The sequence below is a fragment of the Pongo pygmaeus genome, chromosome 13 (genome assembly GCF_028885625.2).
Source record: "Pongo pygmaeus isolate AG05252 chromosome 13, NHGRI_mPonPyg2-v2.0_pri, whole genome shotgun sequence".
NCBI lineage: Eukaryota > Metazoa > Chordata > Mammalia > Primates > Hominidae > Pongo > Pongo pygmaeus.
The window spans coordinates 42,812,442-42,836,858 of record NC_072386.2 but is presented as its reverse complement, the minus strand read 5'-3'; the positions used below and the strand labels follow the sequence as shown (position 1 = coordinate 42,836,858).

General features: G+C 33.3%; 1 protein-coding gene across 6 annotated transcripts in view; it reads right to left on the bottom strand.

Annotated features, from left to right (window-relative positions):
• Window positions 1–24,417, bottom strand: part of ZDHHC21 (zinc finger DHHC-type palmitoyltransferase 21) — an 88,690-nt gene that overhangs the window by 44,508 nt on the left and 19,765 nt on the right. For 3 of the 6 annotated variants that reach the window (XR_010123293.1, XM_063649508.1, XM_063649509.1), the window contains exons 3-7: window positions 20,232–20,273; window positions 14,202–14,231; window positions 12,846–12,944; window positions 6,312–6,423; window positions 2,882–3,020 (exon numbers count right to left, since the gene is read on the bottom strand). Coding sequence is in view for 5 of the 6 variants with exons in the window: in XM_063649508.1 (XP_063505578.1) it covers window positions 2,882–3,020; window positions 6,312–6,423; window positions 12,846–12,944; window positions 14,202–14,231; window positions 20,232–20,273 (422 nt within the window). In the remaining variant the exon portion in view is untranslated. Of the gene's footprint in view, window positions 1–2,881; window positions 3,021–6,311; window positions 6,424–12,845; window positions 12,945–14,201; window positions 14,401–20,231; window positions 20,362–24,417 lie in introns of all 6 variants that reach the window. The other 3 variants (XM_054501445.2, XM_054501446.2, XM_063649510.1) reach the window with 3 other exon arrangements.

Genomic DNA, 24,417 nt, shown 5'->3' with positions numbered 1-24,417 from the left:
ACCCCAAAACATGAAAAATGATGATGACAGAGGGTGTTCCAAGACCACTGCTTTCATTAGGTGTACAATGGTAAAGTACTAACTTATATTATACTTCAAAAAAATCAAAACAATGTTTTCACTTTTGGGAAAACTATAAAAAGAGTAAAAGAAAAAGCCATTAGAAATAGAAAATTGGAATTTTTTTTTAAATTAGAAATTCCAAAACAGGAAAGAAAGGGAGAAAAATGGGAACACAGAACAGATGAAGTCAAATAGTAAATAAATAGGAAGATGACAAAATACCAGTTATACTAAGTAAACATTTACTAAATGTTTCATATTAAAAGACAATTTTTTAATGATGAAATATCTGCTGTCTATAAGACACATTATGAGACACAGTAATCAAGAAAGGTTGAAAGTATTAAAGACAGAAAAAGATATACCATGAAAACACTAACTAAAAGACAACTGATATAGTTAAACTAATAACAGAAAAAAAATTTGAAGGCAAGAATCATTACTAAGAATAAAGAGGCATATTTTATAATGATACAAGAATCAATCCACCAAAAAGATATAACGAAGTTTGGATGTATCTGTAATGTAGCTTCAAACTCTCAACTTCTAAATCAATGAAATGACTGGAATTCATTTCAATGTATATTGAGTAAATACTGAACATTGATTTGCTTCAGATCATTGGAATATTTAGAGCTACATAGATTATAAAATACTTTCTTCAAGTTTAGTTATAATTCTGGTCCTAGAATTTAGCTTTACTCTATTAAACTTAAGTAGGTTAGAACAGTGCTAATAAACATTCAATTTTATGTATTTAAATTTGTCTGTCTTTTCTTACAATGGGAAATACTGTGGTAAAGCTCTTCTCTCCATACACCTAACGATAATATGTATGAATTACTTCATTCATTGAGATAATATATCATAAACAAAACTAAAAATTACTCAATTCCTCATTAGGAAGCAAAGTGATCCTGGAAATTTCATAACATAATCTGAGTTTTCATTTCATTACTGCTAATATGGTGGTAATTATAAAAGTAGACCACTTGATGCAACAAGGAAACTATAAGACTTAGGCTAAGAGAACGATTTCTGCTCAGCACTACTAGACACAAATAACTGTCAGATCCCTAGAATTATTTATAATGTACTGCTTCATTCCTAAAGTAGCTTTCTAACAACCAACATAATGATTTGATTTTCATTTGCTAAAATGCTACTAACATATTATGATTTTTATTTAAAAAAATCATCTGCTTGCATCTACAATGGATGGCTCTAAGGAAAATCTGGTTTGACTTTTCAAAACCCAGTTTTTATACTCACTTTTTATATACTTTCTTCTTCCTGATATTTTTAATCTCTTAATAAACATTTACTATGCTGCTGATCTTTTTCCAACATTCATTATGCATGTAAATATATATATATGTAGTATATTCAAATATAACCCATAATCCATTTCTCCATTTTAAAAAAAGGTGACTAATTGCCATTAATTTCTCCAGTTTCTACCTTTCATTTGGAGAAGAAAATTAGTTTGTAATTTCAAACATCTTAATCCTTCATTTGATTACTGGAATTTCCTTAGTTGGTAATCAATCTTCCAGTAATTAATGGTTACTGTAAAACGGTCTCTAAAATTTTCATGAAAATTAATAGGCCAAAGAAAAATTGTTTCCTCCTTCCGAGAGTTTTCACTAAAATCAAATGTAACATAAATTGAATGTCTATTATATACCAGCTAAGTTTACATATATTATTTCATTTAATCTCATTATTATTCACATTTTCAGTAGAAGAAAATTACCATTCAGAGAGGTTAAACAATGTGTCAAAACTTATGCATGTAATAAGAAAAAACAGGCTTTAATTCTAAGTATGTCTGTTTACAAAGACAAGATCTTTCCACTACCAGAGGCTGGCAAAGTTACTGTAAAGAGCCAGACAGTTAATATTTTAGGCTTTACAGACCATACAGTCTCTGCCACAACTATTCAGTTCCGCTCTTATAAAACAAAAGCAGCCATAGACAATATATAAACAAAAGAAAGTAGCTGTTTTCCAGTAAAACTTGTTTTAACAAAAACAGGCAGAGGGCTGAATTTAAACCAAGGCCCATAGTCTGCCAATACTGCACTATACTACAATGCATTCATTACCTCTTAGCCTGTCTTTGTTTTTCATTAACACCACTAAACTCTACTTCTCTGCCACTTAAAAAAATTATTACCTTAATCCTACTGAGGAATTTTATTTTAATGCTTTTCTTATTAGGCTCAATTATTTGAAACAGATTACTCCAGAGAATATGTACATTCTTTTACATGATCTAACTTTAATGCCAATTATATCAGAAATTTATCTATAAATAAGATGAAACATTTCTAAAACTATAGTCCTAGCATGCATTATATTCTCAGTGGATAACTTTTTAAAGCATCCTGCAAATTCATGATATCATTACTGATGAAAGGCAGGGAGAAAAAAGTTCTCTTTCTCAAGAACATAACTATTGAGAACCTTTAAAAATTACATTCTACATTTTTATTCCTGAAAAGAAACAAGAACATTTTGTCTTTGTTTTTCATTATTTTAGATATTTTTAAACCAAGACAAATGTATTGAAAGATTCAACGTGTTGCTTTCTAAAGAAAGCCACTCAACACTAATAAATAACCATAAATGAATTTCATTAAAAGGAAATGTCAGACTAGGGCCCACTTTCTCAATCCCAATATAGTTCAAAATTCACCAATTTGGGAGTTTATTTTTGTTGTTTTGTTTCCAATCTTTTGTACTTAAAGGAACCACATGTTAATAATTGTATGCTACGACTGCTCTAATGTTAGTGGATATAAACATTTCTTACCAAATTACGCTTTTTTAGTGGAAGAAAATAGTAATAGTGGCAGAAGGAAAACATCAGTGCGTAGCAAGTAAGAAGTTCAGTGTAGAAACATAACTGCAGAAAGAGCCAATGATTATCTTCACCAACACAATTGTTAATCCTAAAGAAAAAAAATGAAAAAGAAACAATATTTTAAATTTCAAGAAGTTCACCTCAGGATCAATAAGACTAAATTAAAAACAAATAATATCACATATGCTTAACTTCACGGAGATACGCTATGGCCACTTGAAGGTAAAAACAAACTATACAGAGAAAAGTATAAATATACCATCTTATATTTGTAAAGTACTTCACAAAGGAAGTCCACATATGTGATCCCCCTTCAACTCATAACAACTCAGCGAGACAGGAAGAGCAGACGGTAGTCTCCTGTGTCACTGATATGGAAACAGGGAACAAAGGAGCTAAGCCTCTGGCCAGAGGATGTACAGTTAGAAGACACAGGGGCCAAGAGAGCAAGAACCCTGCTTCCCTGTATATTGCTCTTCCTTTAGGGCATTCTAGCTGTGAAAAGCAATCTGAATGCCCTGAAGTAAAACAGCTGAAACATACCACTCTGACATAACTGCTAAGCATTCACAACTTTTTTTCATTTTAAAAATCTACCCCTGGTTGCTGAAAATAAAAATGTATTCAAAACTATTTATAAATACATACAGCTATACTTCCACCAATACAACAGTGAACCCTAACTAGGAAAGAGGATTAATGTTACAATAAAAAATTTTCAAGGCTAATTTAAGCTGAATATTTTATTGTTCCAAATTTATTGTATCCAAATTGTCAAAGTATCCTAAAATTCCAGCAAAAAACCCTAGTTCAAGACTACAAATGACTTTGCACAAATGTTTTCATTTCAAAATAGTATTATACTGTCACTGAAAAAGAAATGATGTAACAGGTTTCGGTCCTAACTTAAATCGCTCTTTTTAACTTGTCATTAAACCATTTTTTAAAGTCAAATACAGACCTGAACTGAAAAACCTTAGAGAGGCATTTCTTAAGACTTAAGAGTGCATGTTTTGTAAACAAGAAAATCTACTGTGCTTTGTTATTTGCAAGCAGGATTATAAGAGAAGTGTGCTTATGTATTAATAGACACTCAAAAATGCTCTTCAACAGCTGCCAATTGAAAGATGACTTATCATTGTTCCATCTTTCCTGTTCCCAGGAAGTCTGAGAAACAATGTCTATGATCACAGCATTCTTCCTAACCAGAACAGCTTTAAGAAGCACTAAGGTATTCAATCTATATGAGTTCTTTTTGTAACATCTCAACTACTTAGAAAGAATGATCAGGCCAGGCACGGTGACTCAAGCCTGTAATCCCAGAACTTTGGGAGGCCGAGGGGAGCATATCACCTGAGGTTGGGAGTTTGAGACCAGCCTGGCCAACATGGTGAAAACCTGTCTCTGCTAAAAATACAAAAATTAGCCGAGCATGGTGGCATGCGCCTGTAATCCCAGCTACTCGGGAGGCTGAGGCAGGAGAATCACTTGAGGCCAGGAGGCAGAGGGTGCAGTGAGGCAGAGGTTGAGATCATGCCACTGCACTCCAGCCTGGACAACAGAGTAAGACTCCATCTCAAAAAAAAAAAAAGATTAATCAGAGCCAGAAATACAGAAAACCTTGAGGCAATGTGAGAATTGACCTCCAAACCTAAAACTGTGTTAGGCAGTTAAGTAGTGCAATTTCTGAAAACATCAAAAATTTTCCTTGCTTCCAATTTACACTGTACATTTTCCCCGCTCTCTGAACATTTCAGCAGTGCTCTATCAGGAAATTCAATGATAAAAATTCCTGAATCTCTTTAGGTCCCTTGTCTACTCTCCTTTCTGATCCTCCAGTCCTTTGTACTTCCCCCTCACTGCTACCAACTACTGAAAAGTTGACTAAAACTATGGAAGCAAGAGGCCTAGAAAGAGAAATCACCCCAACGTTAGAATTAAGGTTAAATAGCACCTTATTTGGTCACCAATAAGTGAGTCTTTCCTAGTTCTTTTTTACTACTGCATTCGTTTGGAAAAAAAAAGCATCAATATCCACTTGTATCATGAACATTTGTATTTTGGTGAATAAGAAACTCTACAATAAGAAGTGCTTAAAAACTGAGCTTTTCTGTATGATCAGCAATTATCTGAATACATGTTTCACCTAGCTTTCTAAAAATCTATTACTATTGTGATAGCAAACAGATCACTGAGCTTAAGAAAATTACTTGGGAATTAATCTGTTTAAACTCAAGGCACAGTTTTGAATATCAACTATATGTCATATACTATTCTATCTTGTCGACAGATTTAGAAATTTTTAAAAATTTTTATGTAGTAACAAAGTGTTTTTATCGAAAATGCTTTTATTTTTTCCTATTTCAGGAAATTATCTTCTATTTAAACAATCAGTCTATGCAAAAAAACAAATTTCCACCAAAAGTATGCTGATTAACTGTGCTATCAAAATAAGTTATCAAAATTAAAGAAAACTCTAAATTGACTAACATTAGAAAAAGCTAAACTCCACTTGAATCAATTTTAAATAAATGCAATTATAAATTAAGAGGCTCACTATGTAAATTTGCATATATGCATGTATGTGTATACAAACATAAATACTACATATATGTATACAGATACATTTGTCAAATTCTACACTATACCAGTTTAAATATTTATACAGAGAGCCAATGCTAAGAAAACAGAATTAAATACAATATCTTGTTCACAGATTTTTGTGACAGCTTTAAAATGAGATACAATACAGAATTCACACAGCATTTGTTTTCAAAGATTATATTTCTCAACTGAACATTTTCTTTAAATATTACAAGAGAGCCCCCTATTGACCAAAACTGTTAGCAGTTCTGCAGAATCAGCTAATTATCACTCACATACTTCCAACATGTACATAATGGTAGTAGCTATATTCAATACATAATGCTTAAAAAGCTTTAAGGGGTAAGGAAGAGGTTATCAGGGTGTCTGAAATGTTATTAAACAAATGAAAAGGGGATATAAACATTCGGATGCATATGGTTTATTACAATTAGAAATAGCTACCATTTAAGTACATCCTACTTGTCAGATATCGTATTAAATGTTTTATATACATTGCCTCATTTAATACAACCACCTTAATCCTTTTGTATATTAGGCTGCAGTTAATTCTTACTTTTTGGCTCAAATCTCTCCCTGTTAGAAAAGATAGGATTTCTGTGGGAAAACGACTTTGGGAGTTGACAGAACCATATAATCTAAATAAAAATATTCTTACTAAGATATTGTAAAACTATATAACTTTAACATAACTATTGTTTAAAGCCGCCAAGTTGTAAAATTTACATTTTATTACCCACCCCTCTTTTCTTTGCTAGAAGTGAATTATTCTTACCATGGACAGTGGTGATCCATTCTCCTCACACAGTGGCCACAGCGGCTGCAGTGATGGGAACGCTTTGGTCTCATCAAATTACACTTGTTACATAATTCCCAGAACTCCCTTTCTAGAGAAGGAAATGAAAATCCATTTAATGAAGGCAAGTGGGTAATGCTGAAATTTACCAACAGTTGTTTAGAAGATTTTATAGGAAGCCTTCAACATAAAACTCTAAGAGATTTTTCTTCTAAGCCTTCGGTGTAAACGTGTTTGCCATAAATGCTGCTGTTCTATTCTATATATGTCTTATTTTGGGTGTTTCTAATTTAAAAGACTATAAAAATAAGACACTATTGTTATAGTCAAAGTAAGAGACAGAAAACAATGTATTAGGATTCTGGGTATACTGTGAGAATATAAGTAAAATCCAATGACAAAACCCTAGAGCCCAACCAAATTATTATACTAAAACAATTTTATTTAAACAAATTGATTTCTAGAAATTTCATTTTCTAACGGCTCTAAAGAAGAAATAATGCTGACCCTGGTTTCAACTGATTAGTACATTGAAATCAACCCTATAAACTCATCTGAAAAACAGATGGCATTCCCCTCCACACACACTTTCCCTAAATCATTTAATTTTTAAAAATATCAGCAGATTCATTTAAGAGTGTGTATGGGACAGGTTAGCGAAGGATGTCATATGGGTTTGGGAGGTATGAGAATAGTTTCAGTAGTGAAAAATGTTATAAGATAACTACTATTTTTAATGAAAATAAAGGAGTTCTTCACAAAACACTGAACTACCACCAACTGGCAATTTCCTCTAATCTGGAGTGAAACAGCACACGATTAAGTTCTGTGCTAAAAACACGAAGTTTGCATAAGAGAAAAGGCTTTTGTTTTCATTAAAGACTGTCCTAATTAGGTCCGCGAAAACTATGGAAGAGTCATCTTCCTAGAAAAGACAATTGCCTTATTATACAAAAATGTATCTTTTAAATATGTTGGAATGGAATTTTACTTTTACAAAATTCTTTTAATTTTCATCATCTGTGTTTATACTACCCCATAAACTCATTAAAAGTATGGACATAGTAAGATTAGCCTAACTCCTATATTCAGATTGAATTTGAGTATATGAAGAGTAGGACCCTAGCACATACTAGGTAGTCACTAAATGCTTGCTGATGTATGAAAAGTCTAAAATCAAAAAATGAAAGATTCTAAATAAAAGTGAAAGGTAACAGTAGACAATATTGAATTTTCTTTTTTTTTTCAGATTACGGATTTTTTTTTTTTACCAATATTGATATTTTTATTTCTTTTTTTTTCTTTTTTAGATTCTCTGTTTGAATTCCATTACTTTAGTTGAATGGTCAGGAGCAACATCAACATGCTGGACTTTTCTATAGTAAAGCGTTGGGAAAACATTCCCACTACAGATATCTCTGAAGAAACAAAGTATGAATAAAACCTACATCAAATTAATTGTTCCAATAATATGAAAGTTGAGAAATTATCTCTTATACTTGAAATCTTATTTTAAAAGAAAATCCTTTTTCATTTCTTACATTTATTTTAATGAAAATAAATCATGCAAGAGCAACAGTATTAAAGCTTAATTTACATACAGTTAAACTAGTACTATTTACCTCTAAGTGAAATAAAAACTCATTTAATCTATAGCATATTAACAATGTCACAAGCATATCATATTCCACTCCCCTACTTAGCTCAATGCTCCCAAACATCCCAATGTTAAAACTTTGAATTCACACATTGCAAGGAATATAGACAGGAAGGAGGCTCTTCACAACGAACCAATTTTCATTAAAAGGCAATATAAAAAGTTTGTTTTTATCAGCCACTTAAAACATAAACACGGTGTATTCATTATTGGTAATTTCTGAGAAATCAGCATATAATATCCTAGAGAATAAATTCTTCATTTTATATCTAAAATGTATTTTCAGAAGAGAGCACTTGGCTATAGTTAGAGAAAGCCTACAATTTTGTAATCTAGACCACAGATACAAACTACAGTCTGCAGACAAATCCAGTATACCACCTGTTTCTGTATGACCTATGAGCTAAGAATAATTTTTACAATTTTAAATTATTGAAAATAATAATTTGTGACATGTAAAAATCATATAAAATTTTCTGGGTCCATAAACAAAGTTTGATGTACCCATCATTTACATATTGTCTATGGCTGCTTTTGTGTTTCAGTGGCAGAGCTGAGGAGTTGTAATAGAGACTGTATGGCCTATAAAGCTAAAAATATTTACTACAGGCCTTTATAGTAAAGAAGAATTTATTTGCTAATCTATGGTCTGGACCATAAATTGATTTAAAGAAAGAACTTGAGTCATTCCTTTGATAACATGAAGATATTACGTAAGTATCTAAAATAAGAAATACCTGTAAAAACTCACAGTGTCACATATCTATGTGAACACATACATATCTATATGTTTAGGGAACAAAGGAGAAATCACTATTGTAAAAAATCTAGAAATTTAATTGATCATCTGGAAGGTGCTTTTGCCTTGTGTAGCAAGAAAAAAAATCCATCCATCTTAACATACCCTACATATCTCTAAAGCCTTTCTTAGTCATTTCCCTTTCCCTCCTTTACTCATGTCCACATAGGATCTTGGCGACTGATACATTCTGATGTCTGGTGATTTTTGTACTAGCCATGTAATAATATTTTTAAAAAGCCTATGAGAAAAAGAATTCAACTGCAAATTTATGATAGCTTTAAAAAATTAAAAGCTAACAGATACATTTTTAAGGGAGAGAAAAATCAAAATATAAAACAAAACCAAAAAAAAGGCGAACTCCATAAATGACTGAGGCTGTTTAACGTGAGTAAATACATCATTTTGTTTAACCTGGAGATTTATTAATGCTGTAACTGCTTGAATGAATATAATGCAATGCTTGGTTTGTTTAACCCTCAGAAAGGAAGGAATCACCCTCTACATAAGTCTTTTAAAAGACTACATTTTAAGGGACCCTCACTCAATTAATATATATAAAATCACTATGTAATGCTTTGAGGAGAAAAACATTACTTGAAATTACCTAAATCAATACAAAGTTTGGGTCCTAACAGAGATTCCCTGCCAAGAATCAGTTGTCAATGTAGGAAATAAATGTCAGTAAGTCTCTCACAGCTCACCTTTAAAAAGCAATGTAAGAGGGAGGATCAAACCAAAACTATGAGTGAATACATGACCCTGATTACTGAATACAGGAATCCTTATAGCTTGGGGTAAATTTTTGAGAGACTGCATCAAAACAGGACGCATTTTTTTTAACTTGAAAGAATTTCCTCTGTAATGCTATGTCAAAAAACATGGCTCTAGTAATGACAAAACCACATGTCGAACATTCAAGTGAAAAACTCGATTAAAATGTTCTAAAGTTGATTGCGGTGATGGTTACACAACTGTGAGTATACAAAAACCCATAGAATTGTACACTCTAACTGGGAAAATTATATGGCATGTAAATTATACTCAATAAACCATTTTTAAACATAGTTAAGAACTTGAATAAAATTTCATAAAATATTTCTAACTGAAGGTGTTCATTTTGTTTTATTTCAAATACACACATGAACAATTCAAGTAATATAAACAAACATGTAACTATTTCATTTGACTGTTTCATCTATATGCTCAAAAGTTTATAAAGTCAAATTCTGGGAATCTTCTCATGGGAAAATGGAACACTTCCTTATATTCAAATTGCCTCATATTTAGTGGGTCACATATATACTAAAGTCACTGTGTTTTAAAAAAGCAGAAACGCATGTAAAATATTTCAGAGTAATTCAATAAAAAAAATAGTTAAAATCACCAAAGTATTAGGACTTTAAGTTTCCTTTTTTGAAGAATTCAGTTATATGAAACTGCTCAACCTTTAAACATTTCTGAATAAATGTCACTATTCTATAGTTTCAACTCTCTAGGCATTCAATATTATTTTTCACTGTTAAAATTTTGTATTTTTTTTTACTAAATTAAAATCATATTTACAAAAGAATCAGGTAACCAGCACCAAAAAGTACATTATGACTTAAGTTTTCCCCAGATTCATAACAAAGGTGAATAAAAAGCTAAAATTATCTCTGTATATAGATCCATGGTAATAAGATGACAGAGACAAGGTTCTGGGTCTCCGGGCTGGATCTCATACCAACAACCAGATGTTTAATCCAGGAAGGACAATCTATGCTCCTGATCACCCAGCCTACCTACCTCATACAATTACCATGAGGATCATACGATATATGATACTTTTAGAAAAAGACTTTGGAGAAACATTAAAATATGATAAGTAAGTGTATTTTTGTCAATGGAGTGAATGGGAAGTTTTTGGGACTCAGGGAAGAAAAACAGGCCATATGTCAACTGAGACAAGATGTAATGCGGACATCCAAACAGTCAGCAAGATGCCAGGGTGTCCTACATCACTACAGTCTAGACATCAAAGATAAGAGAGTTGTTATATGTGGGCTCAATTAGGCAATTAGGCCTAAAGATATGATTTTGGGGGTACACACAATGTTCTTAACATTTTAAATTAGTTTCCAATGTCTTTTTTTAATCACAAAATTTCTCATAAAAATTGGGATTCCCTGTATTCTGAGAATTTTAAGATCTAATAATCTAATTGCATGACAATTTTACTGCAGCTGAGTAGAGACGATTACTTTTCAGATAAGGTATGAAATTTTTAATATGAAATACTTCTTACCTGGCCCCTCTCATTGATTTGCAGTGTCTGGAACATGTAGGCGTTTGAGTCTTTCACCACTGCAAACTAAAGAGTTCATCAGAAACAGGTCTTCAAGTTAGAAAACACCTGTTTCTTTGATTTTCATGGGCCACTGGATTTTAAAGTCGAAGTAGATAACACAGGTATACAATATTTTAGAGAGTTTTTGGCTAAGCCGGGTGGGAAGAAAAGTGATTCTATAAAGATTGCAGAGTGCCACCCTCCCTGCTCCTGTCCCACTTCAAAACACTTCTACATACACAAACTTCTAATGACAGTCCTACTGCCTCTATATGTTAATAAAAACTTAATATTTAATGTAGTATTCAAAAACTTCTACAGCTACATAAACATCAGTGTAATGTTCCCATAGCATCTCTGAATTTTCAAGGCCAACTAAGCCTCTACATGATGGGTGTAGAAAAACAATAATCAGAATTTAAGGGAGGCTTCATAAGTAACTTGTCACTTAATCTAATTTCATAAGAAATTACTGCATTGGTTCCCAAACTTTGCTACACACTGGAATCACCTAGGATCTTTCCAAAATACTGATACCTGGTTCCTAAGCCCCTGACATTCTGATTTAACTAAATGGGGTATGACCTGGACATTGAGATTTTTTGAAGTTCCCCAAGTGGATTCTAATGTGCAGCAAGTTGGAAACTATTAAATTACTATAAAAAGTATTTTGGTCTGCAATGTACTACACAGGCATATAAATTTCTTACTAAAGTTCAGAGAGTTCTCAAAGCTTATATAGCAAACAATCGAAGAGTGAGCCTCAGCAATCAAAATAAGTAAGGCTGTACAACATATACCAGGTATGTAATAAAACAAGCAATACATTTTTAATTCATTTTTGAGATTTGAATGATTATGCAATAGAGTAACCAAAAATCACTGTCCTTGTTGGCCAGGTGCAGTGGCTCACGCCTGTAATCCCAACACTTTATGAGGCCGAGGCGGGCAGATCACGAGGTCAGGAGATCGAGACCATCCTGGTAATACAAAAAAAATTAGCCGGGCGTTGTGGCAGGCGCCTGTAGTCCCAGCTACTCGAGAGGCGAGGCAGGAGAATGGCGTGAACCCAGGAGGCGGAGTTTGCAGTGAGCCGAGATCGCGCCACTGCACCCCAGCCTGGGCGACAGAGAGAGACTCCGTCTCAAAAAAAAAAAAAAATCACCTTCGACTGAAACTAGAATAAATGCTTGCCATTTTTCATTAAATTGTCAAAACTCGGAAAAATATAGACAGTATTTATTTTCTAAGCAATGTTGTATTTATAACATGATGTAAACGGCACCATCAAGAAAACTCCTTTATAAAATTAAAATATAACTTCTCAGATAATCATGTATCATTCAACAACTATGTACTGAGCATCTTAAATGACAGAGACTCTTCTGGACGTGAGTGATATAACAGTGAGTAAATGAAGAAAGCAAAAACAAAAAATCTATACTCTCACAGAGCTTATGGAGATCTAGAATGGGAGGAGGATGACAAACAAATAAACAAGTAAACTGAAACGAAAGCCAAGAGATGGGGTGTGGTGAAACTGCCGGGGTGCAGGGGGAGCAGGGTTGCAATTTTAAGTAGAGAAGTTTGGAAAAGACACATACAAGCAAAGACTTCAAAGTGGTGTTAGATGACGTTTATAACCAATATATATTAAAGGCAATAAAATATGTAAGTAAAGACAGTAATTCTAGCATCAGCAAAACTGATAAATCCAGAGTACCATACCTCCATGTGGGATCTTAGGGTTCTCAGGGAGTCTTCCTGGATCAGTTATTGAGGCCCTCACTAAGGCAACCAGACAGAATATGGAAATGCCATAGAATACTTTAAAATAAATAAATTAAATAAATTAGTCACGTGACCTTCAAAACATTTTATCAACAATCATATTTAAAGTTTAAAATGTATATTTTAATAAACACCATCAGGAGAAAAAATTTCAAAAGATTAAAAAATAAATAATTTATTTCACTCACCAAATAATACTGTCAGGAGGACTATCTTAAATAGTCCTAATTTTAATCATTACTAACTTTAATTATTATTTTACATGATAGTAACTCAAAGTTCTTATAAATCAGATCCCTTAATAACAGGGACTTCCTATTAATGATGGCATAAATGAATAGGCTCCCTTTTAATTACTACACGTTCTATATTTGAAAGGATCAAAATACCATTTTAAATTCTACAACTAAACTTTTTCATTAACTAACTGGGTATCTTCAATACTACTCTGAATTAGTGATGTTCAACTGTCCCTTTTGATGGATCTTAAAATAATTAGTTTGAGAATTAAGACTTAGAAACTTTTTAATTTTAAAATTAATAACCAGAAAACAAAAATAGTAAGGGAAAATAGATTTGGCCACCATAATTCTACATTTTTAAATTAGTAAGAACAAAGGAATTCTGTTGGGGGGATAAAAAAAAAAAAATACTGTACATGTAAAAGGAATAGTCTGAGTGCTCAATCCAGGACTGAATGCATAGTACTGGTCAGTTTTATCATATATATATAACATTTCCCATGGTTCGTGTGAGGTCAAAATGAGGTAATGTGCATGAAAACTGTAAATGCCATGTACATGTAAAATATATAATTTCAATTTATTTTAATCATAAGCAAGCCATCACCAATTGACTAATAACTATCCAGAATTTCCAAGTGTTATCATAATCAACTTCATAATCAATACTTTTCTTATGAAATTCTCACTTCTCAGTAATGTACACTGTCTCTATTCTTAAAACGTCCACATTTGTAATTAGGTACAAAACAGCAATAATAAAAACACAGAGAGACATGCAAGTTATCACTACTGTGTCAGTTTTCTATTTTTAACAAAATGGTCTTCATGCACTTTGCAGTTAAAAATGGAGATATCACTTTTATCTAACTACAAATCTATAAAGGCCATTATTTCTGTAAGCTCATAAATTAGTAAATAACTGAATATTGACAGCACTGCTAAAATACTAAATATATTAAAAGGAAAGTTATCAGAGTGGCACTACACCCCAAAAACGTTTACAATGAGAAAAATAAATATACAAGAAAAAAAAGATCAAGAAACTTACTTATTATTAATATGCCTGGAATATGTCCTTCTTCATAGTGAGGAAAGAGGACAATTTTGGGAATTAAAACAATATTGTATAACCAAACAAAGACAATCAAACCCATGCAGCACCAACCATGTGGGTCAACAACAAAGTGAATCCGGAGACCCATTTTGCAATCTTATAACTGCCTGCTAACCCACAAGGAAGGATGATCCTAAGGAGAAGGAACAAAGGAAACAATTACTTACATAGAAAAATTTGACTAAAACCTGTATTTCTGGCAACTTTTATAAAATGACATTGAGTTTTCTTTGCATATTTGATATTTTCTTTCTTTAGTTGATATATTTATTGATATTTCTTTGCATATATATTTTTACAATAAATACTTGGGAAAACAAACAGAAGTTTCAGGATATTCAAATTTTATCATAAGCTTCAAATAATTTCAATGTTTCATTATGAATTGCTATCACAGGTATAAACTGGAATCATCTACTGAATTTAAAACACAAGTTTGCCCTTAACCCAGCAACTTCCTGTGTAAACCCAAAAGAAATGAATACACATGTCCACCAAAAGATTATGTACAAAAAGTTTTAGTAGCTTTAATCAGAAGACTGATGGTCACACAAGTCAAAACAGTGGTTGTCTTGTGGTGACAGGGGTGTATATTAACTGAAAAGGAACATGAGAGAACTAGGGGTTGGGAAACGTTCCATATCTTGACCTGGGTGGTATCTTATGGGTACCTACATATGTAAACATATGGGTATCTACATATGTAAACATATGTAAACATATGGGTATCTACATATGGGTATCTACATATGGGTATCTACATATGTAGTACATACGTAGTACATATGTAAACATATGGTATCTACATATGTAACATATCTACATATGTAAACACATCTACATATGTAAACATTCACTGAACTGTATACTTCAGATTTGTGCACTCTAGTTTAATTTTAAACTACAATAAAACATTTTTTAAGTATTTTGAAAAATGACAATAAAAAGTGAAAAGTAATTACAAGTTGCCAAAAATACTAAAATTCATAGAATGAAGCCCAACAAATCTCATTATGATCAATCGAAGAAGACTCCTGTTTAAATGAGGCTTTTTTTAGTTGAGTGTTAACAATATGCCAACAGATCTCTCAATGAGACACTTAAGGACCTAAAATACTTCTATATAAATATGGTACCAAAAAAGTGACTTAAAATACATCCATACTTTGGTAGATATAACTTCCAAGGCTGAAATAATAAATTGCTGTATAAAGTCTAGGGGGCACCTTTTACATAAAATATAATGGTATAATAATAAACTAGGACAATGGTTCTCTAGCCTGTAAGAAAACCAAAAACACCTGGGGAGCTTTTTAAAAATACATATCCCCAGACCCTATTCTACATCTACTGAATCATAATTCTTCATAAAACTCAAAAAACAATAAAATGTTGTAAAATGCTCTGCAAGAGTCTGAAAACAGCTGACTGGTGACTGACCCATGAGCTTCACTAACACTTCAATGTTACCACAATGAGTTGAACTTACTTAGTTCAACAAATATTCACTGAGCCTCCACTACACACCCATCACTTGCTAGACACTGCAGATACAATGATGAAGAAGACATGGTCTTTGCTTAAAGGAGCAGTCTAATGGGAAAAAGAATCAGAAAAAAGGTTTAATATAATATGGTAAGTTCCAGATTTGAAAACAAAATGTTAGTAGGGGCACAGAAGATGGGACCAGTTAAACGAGGATTCAATTAAAACTTACTGTAAGAAGTGAAACCTGAATTCAGTCTTAGAAGGTTAGTAAAAGTTATCTAAGCAACGAAAAGTGACAACAATACTGCAAACAGAAGGAATAGTAGGAGCAAGAGTAGAAATTGTGGGAGGTATTACAACCTGCCATCACAAATCATAAAGCTTTCTGTGGAGAGTGAGTGCTAAGATATATGGGCCTATATCATGAAGGACATAAAGATGCCATGTTAGAATGCTAAGACTGAATTCTTCGGCAATGGGAAGCTATTGAAGCAGGGGATTAACATGACGAAATGTGTACTGTGAATAAATTACTGAAGCTCTGGTGTGAATGATAAAATTAAAGACAGAGATCCATTAGGCTAAGAGAAGGCAAAAGCCAAAATTAGGTTTGCAGAAAGGAGCAACTGTTAGAATCAAACCAGTGTGTTTTTCTGGTTGATTAGATATTATGGGTTACAGGGGAAAGTGTCAAGGGTGATTCCCAGATTTTCAGCCTATATCCCAGTCTACTTCATTCTAAGAACAATTCATGATCAATTGAAAAGCCTCAGGGTACCATCCCTTAGAGGCCTTGCCAATGTTCTTCAAAGCTATGAAGCTACTGAAACAAAGAAAAAGAGATTAAGGAATACTTGATTTTAAAGGAATACCCCCATTTTCTTATCCCTAGATCCTGCAAATATTGGGGCAGCAGAAAAAAAACAAAAAACAAAACAAAAAAAAGAACTCAAATGTAATACCACTCAATGGTTTAAATCAGATATGTTCTAACTTGTGAATGAATTCTAAAATAGAAATAGTGCCCAGGCCGCTAAACTAATAAAAGTTTCATTTATTTATCTTTTAATTAAAAAATCAAAAGACAGATTGGTATCATTAAAATGAAGAAAGACAGGATAAAGCATGCTATTTAATTTGCTAAGAATCATTTTAATAAAGGAATCTCAAATGCAAATGGTAAACTATCTACATAGTTAAAAAGAGAAACATTCAAGAAAATGTTAATTTTTTAGTCTTGCCAACTATCAAGTGCTAAAAGAAATGACAAGTGCTCTCAACATGTTCAATATTGTTAATTTTATGTACCTTTCTTTCTTTAATGTTTCAGTTCTATTCAAGACTAAAAACAGAACATGAATTTCACTAAGTATATATGAAAGTAACTTAAATTTATTAACATTAGAAACAGAAAAGTACATGAGCCAGCAAAACGACTGGCAAAATTATCAAATATTAACTTTCAAACTCCATTTTTATTCTCCTCTACTAGAGAACAAATTTTTCTTTATCACTGGAAAAGATCTCTCACAGCAACAAAAAATTACATAGTGAAAAGTATAGTTTAAAATATGTCCATTTTTCCTGGATGTAAACATACATAGATGACAGTCTCTAAAAGAGCAAGCATCCCTAAGGAAAAGTGAGCACAGGACAGAAAAATAAAACAACAAACAAATAAGATGTTGAATATATTTTTTTAAATACCTGATTGGTAAAACTTAGCTCCACATAATCCTCTCAACTGGGTAATAGAACACAAAACAGTGATCTTACAAGTGCTCCAAATCAGACGACAAACCACAAATGCCTAACTGGAAGAGGTGCAAGATCTCTCCACCCAATTAATATCTACCAGGCGTGGCTTATGGCTGAAGAGAAACTATTACACATCCTGAGCAACAACCAAACTGAACACAATGCTGGTTACTCGGTCTTAAGGACAGCATTCATAAAATACTTTCATTAGCTGGAGATACCGACATACTAATTTGTATATTAAATGGTGAGCTCATAACTCAAAACTCTGATTAAGTAACTAGTGGATATACTGGTACTTCGACATTTTTTAAGATTGCTATCTGGTAACTATAGTGGACTACAGTGACTAAATGATGTAAACTACTACAGCACAAACTTTAAAAACAATTATAATTTAACTCTAATAAACCAGACTGAGTAAATATTTATAATGTTCAACTTATTCCAATGGAATACCACTATTTTTTGTCTTTTCAGGCAACTGTATTTCACCATATATTCTCCTCAAGAAGAATACTCAAGTCACCATGAAAATGACAGAAAACTATAACATCAAGATGTAGATTTTAGAAAAGCACAAAGATTAGCTAAAATAATTACCAAGAAATCTATCCGAACACATATGTCTATGCTTACAGTTTTCTGTGATTCTTCACCTCAGCCTAAGTGGTCCTGTTATTACTGTTTGACGATATTCCATCCGTGCCTCCTGTCTGAAACATGCCTACCATTCTGCTTATTCATCTAAATTCAACTCGGACTTCAAGGCCAATTTGAATCTCACTCTCCATTTGAAATTTTTCCTGGCACTTCACTTCACAATGATTTATCTTTTTCTTCTAAATTTCATTAAAAGGAAAACTATTAGAATAGCAAGTGGTTTTATATTCTTGGAATAAGGAAGGTCTTCACAATGAAGACCCATCAGCCATGTCTGACCACAAAAAAATTAACACATCTGAAGCCCAAAACACATGAAAAGCGAAGTTAAAAGACAAAGCATTCCTGGAAAAAATACTACAACACATGACCGACAAGAGGCAAACAACATAAATACATAAAGAAGTAATTCACAAAGGGAAAAAAATCCAGCGGCTAATCATTACTGATTAGGAATTAACAAGGTACATTTTTCATGTATTTTCATGTATGTATGAACAAGGTACATTTTTCATGTATTGTCATCTTTTAGAAAGATGACATCCAATGTTAAGAGGGCACAGAAAAAAAAGGACACTCTCATACACTACTGGTGGGCATGTAAACTGATACAATCATCCTGGGAGGGCAATTTGGCAGTATGTATCAAAACGTAAAACCCTTTTACCCAGCAGTTTTATTTTTAGTATTACCTACAAAAGTACCCCTGAGACTGTATATATACATACAAGGATGTACAAGGATACAGCACTTTCTGTAATCACAAAAATATGGCACAATCTAAATGTCCATGTAGAGAAAAGGGAATGATCAAATAAATTCTAATACACCCATAATGTAGACTATTTCCAAGCTACTGCAATTTTTTTTTAAGGCAGAAAAGAAGGCAGATTTAGATCTGCATATAACTACCCACAACATACTGCTGAGTGAATAAAGCAAGTGATATAGGCAAAATCCATTCGGAGTGGAGAGGGAACACACTTTAACAGGTTTTTCTGGAAAGAGATAGGGATAGAGACAGACCAGGAAGAGGCATGAGGGAGCTCTCTGTGGTGCTAATAAGCATGTTTCTATTGATAATAGAGTCTGAGTTACAAAGATGAATTTATCAAAACTCAGCAAATGTACACTTAAGATTGTTGCATGTCATGGTACGTAAATTTACCTTTAAGAAACTGTAAACCAATACTGAGATCTAGTTAGCAATATGTATACTGAATTATGTAGAGACGAAGCATACTGACGTCTGCAATTTACTTTGAAATGAATCCCCCATATTAATAACATAGTGGACAGAAAGACAGATGAGTATGTGCTGAAATTTGTTAAAATGTTAGTTAAGAATCTAAGTGATAGGTATTCAGATGTTAAACGAAATTCTTCCAATCCTTCTGTTTGAAATTTTTCAAAATTAAGTGTTGGGGAAGCAACTTACAGAATAGTTTATATAACATTTTTGTTAGAAAAAATATGCAGGTATGTGCATAAGTAATTTCTGCACAAGTGCAGGAAGAAAAGACTGCAAGAAAACAGAGCAGCCAAACTGTTCTCAATGGGCTGAGAGAGAAAGGAGTAGTGAAAAGGAAGGCTTTCAAATATTTATGTGTTCTTCTAAGTTTATCAACAACCATGTACTTCTAAATTCTTTTCAATTAACTTAAAAATAAAGATAACCGAAGAGACACTAAACTTAAAAACTAACTGTTTAATTTAGGCCTCTTTGTCACTATATATTATCCTTACAGCAAATGCTTTTAAAATTAGTATTTTTAAAAATGAAGCACAGAAGGATTCGCTGTAAAGCCACATAAGACTTACGATTCAGAAAGATGTTTCTGAAACTCATATTATTTACAGATTATTTTTCTCTATAGAAAAAGTCTTATTTAAGAAAACAGTTTTGGTTAAAATCTAGTATAAAAACTTTTAAATAAACATAAAGTAACTACATTTGCTAACTGACAATTAAGTGCATCAAAGCATAAGACTCCAAGGATACTATGGCACATAATTCCAAAATATATTACCATGTAAAATCAAAAGCAAACTTACCACTTGCAAATTCACTGAGATGTGCTGTAATTTTTCTGGCACCTGCATTTAGAGATTTTCTTTTGATTCATTTTTTTAAATTATATCCCACCAAATGGATCTCTCTTCAATAACAGTTCTCCATGAGAACCTATTAACGGTTTAACAAACAATGATTTCTCACAAAGAAAAAAATGATAAGCAACTAAATATTCTAACTGTGGAAATGCCAATTACAAACGTCTTAAATTCAGAAATAACAAAAAAAAATTCAACTCCATTTGATTCTGTGCTTTCATATCCCACCCATCCCCTCAGAATTTGCATTTGAATATAATTATATCTGAGAGTCTCTCTTTTAAAATCACCCACTTCCCATAAAATCAAATAAGCATTATACTTCCCATAAAATCAAATAAGCACTATATGTCCAGTATTTGGACTTCATTACACACTTTCTTGACCACAAATCACAAAATAATGATAGATTCTGGTAGAAGTATCTAATCACAATTCATAAACAGCTTAAAATGGAAGTTTTAATTTAAAATGCTTTAAGAAAGTTAATCCTCCTGTACTGAAACCATTAAGAGAGTCAAACGTAAGTCAGTTTCTACAATTCAAGCTTAAAAAATCACACTGTAAAGTACTGTATATAACATATACTGATTCACTATTTTATTAATTCAAACAGCACTTAACTACTATACACTATACATACTATGCTTTGACACAGGGTATAGATGAAAAAGAGAGGCTCTATCTTCAATGGAGGCAGACTAGCAAACAGACATGACCAGTAAGACAAGTTAAGACAGAGAGCAAGGGGACAAGACTGTTATCTCATATGGTAAGGATACTGGTTCATAGATTGTGTTACAAAATGTATTTCTTATGGTAAACAGCCATCAGGAAAAGATTCCTGAAGACAACAAACCCTGTGAGGTAGCTAGATGAAGAATGGAGACTCTTCAGACCAAGATAACAGAATAAGCAAAGGCATAAAAGCAGGCAGAGAAAATCTGAGTAAACTGAAATAACAAGAATCACTGCATATAGAATGGGGTAAGATGTTCATCCTTTTGACCACAACCAACTCTAATACATTTTATAACATTACTAGTATGCACAGATATATATGAATAACTAAAAAAGTTTAAGGAAGTGATATTTACCCTTACTACATATGACACGCACTGATATTGCTATTCTACTTTACTCTTTTTTTTTTTTCAGACTGGGTCTCACTATGTTGCCCAGGCTGGAGTGCAGTGGCTATTCCTAGGTGCAATCCTAGCGCACTGGGCTCAAGCAATCCTCCTGCCTCAGCCTCCTGGGTCGCGGGCACTACAGCTGGGTACCATTGCAACCTATTTATTTTACTTTAATAAAAATGTATAATGCTGGTCATAGCCTACTAAACCAACTTCATGACCCACAGGTAGATCCTCAGATTGAAAAAAACTGTTAAACCATGCCAATGAGTTTGGATTTCACCTGGAACACAGTGGAAAACCACTGAGGGATTTTAGGCAGTAAAATGCCATGATCAAATTTGCATTTTAGGAAGAAAAGACACAATCTGAAGGCTGAATTTGGGTGGACTGATAAAGCACAGAGACTGACTACATGCAACTAGGCAGGCTGACTGTTAACCCAGTGAGAAATGATGAGGGCACATGGAGTAAGCACCCCAAAAATGGTAACTTATAAGGGGAATGGTGTGTGTGTGTGTAAGTGGGTGGGGTAGTGACACTTAAGACAGGAGGCATACTGAAAACGGGCAAATCGAAGCCCATCAGACTAAGAGCGGATCTCTTGGCAGAAACTTTAAAAGCCAGAAGAGAATGGGGGCCAATATTCAACCTTCCTAAAAAAAAGAATTTTCAACCCAGAATTTCATATCCAGCCAAACTAAGCTTCATAAGTGAAGGAGAAATAAAATCTTTTACAGACAAGCAAATGCTGAGAGATTTGGTCACCACTAGGCCTGCCCTAAAAGAGCTCCTGAAGGAAGCACTAAACATGGAAAGGAACAACTGCTACCAGCCACTGCAAAAACATGCCAGACTGTAAAGACCATAGATGCTAGGAAGAAAGTGCATCAACTAACAAGCAAAATAACCAGCTAACATCATAATGACAGGATCAAATTCACACATAACAATATTAACCTAAAATGTAAATGGGCTAAATGCTCCAATTAAAAGACACAGATTGGCAAATTGGATAAAGAGTCAAGACCCATCAGTGTGCTGTATTCAGGAGACCCATCTCACGTGCAGAGACACACACAGGCTCAAAATAAAGGGATGGAGGAAGATCTACCAAGCAAACAGAAAACAAAAAAAGGTAGGGGTTGCAATCCTAGTCTCCGATGAAACAGACTTTAAACCAACAAACATCAAAACAGACAAAGAAAGCCATTACATAACTGGTAAAGGGATCAATTCAACAAGAAGAGCTAACTATCCCAAATATAAATGCACCCAATACAAGAGCACCCAGATTCATAAAGCAAGTCCTTAAAGACCTACAAAGAGACTTAAGACTCCCACACAATAATAATGGGAGACTTTAACACTCTACTGTCAACATTAGATCAACGAGACAAAAAGTTAACAAGGATATCCAGGAATTGAACTCAGCTCTACACCAAGAGGACGTAATAGACATCTACAGAACTCTCCACCTCAAATCAACAGAATATACACTCTTCTCAGCACCTCATTGCACTTACTCCAAAAATGACCACATAGTTACAAGTAAAGCACTCCTCAACAAATGTAAAAGAAAAGAAATTACAACAAACTATCTCTCAGACCACAGTGCAATCAAATTAGTACTCAGGATTAAGAAACTCACTCAAAACCGCTCAACTACATGGAAACTGAACAACCTGCTCCTGAATGACTACTAGGTACATAAAAAAACGAAGGCAGAAATAAAGATGTTCTTTGAAACCAATGTGAACAAAGACACAACATACCAGAATCTCTGGGACACATTCAAAGCAGTGTGTAAAGCGAAATTTATATCACTAAATGCCCACAAGAGAAAGCAGGAAAGATCTAAAATTGACACCCTAACATCACAATTATAAGAATTAGAGAAGCAAGAGCAAACACATTCAAAAGCTAGCAGAAGGCAAGAAATAACTAAGATCAGAGAAGAACTGAAGGAGATAGAGACACAAAAAACCCTTCAAAAAAAATCAATGAATCCAGGAGCTGGGTTTATTTTTTTTTTTGAAAAGATCAACAAAATTGATAGACTGCTAGCAAGACTAATAAAGAAGAAAACAAAGAAGAATCAAATAGATGCAATAAAAAATGAATCACCACCAATCACACAGAAATACAAACTACCATCAGAGAATACTATAAACACCTCTACGCAAATAAACTAGAAAATCTATAACAAATGGATAAATTCCTCGACACATACACCCTCCCAAGACTAAACCAGGAAGAAGTGGAATCTCTGAATAGACCAATAACAGGCTCTGAAATTGAGGCAATAATCAATAGCTTACCAACCAAAAAAAACTACAGTCTGTGACCAGACTGATTCACAGCTGAATTCTACCAAAGGTACAAGGAGGAGCTGGTACCATTCCTTCTGAAACCATTCCAATCAATAGAAAAAGAGGGAATCCTCTTTAACTCCTTTTATGAGGCCAGTATCATCCTGATACCAAAGCCAGGCAGAGACACAACAAAAAAAGATAATTTTAGACCAATATTCCTGATGAACATCGATGCAAACATCCTGAGTAAAATACTGACAAACTGAATCCAGCAGCACATCAAAAAGCTTATCCACCATGATCAAGTGGGCTTCATCCCTGGGATGCAAGGCTGGTTCAACATACGAAAATCAATAAATGTAATCCAGCATAGAAACAGAACCAAAGACAAAAACCACACGGTTATCTCAATAGATGCAGAAAAGGCCTTTGACAAAATTCAACAGCCCTTCATGCTACAAACTCTCAATAAATTAGGTATTGAAGGGACGTATCTCAAAATAATAAGAGCTATCTACAACAAACCCACAGCCAAAATCATACTGAATGGGCAAAAACTGGAAGCATTCCCTTTGAAAACTGGCACAAGACAGGGATGCCCTCTCTCACCACTCCTATTCAACATAGTGTTGGAAGTTCTGGCCAGGGCAATCAGGCAGGAGAAAGAAATCAAGGGTA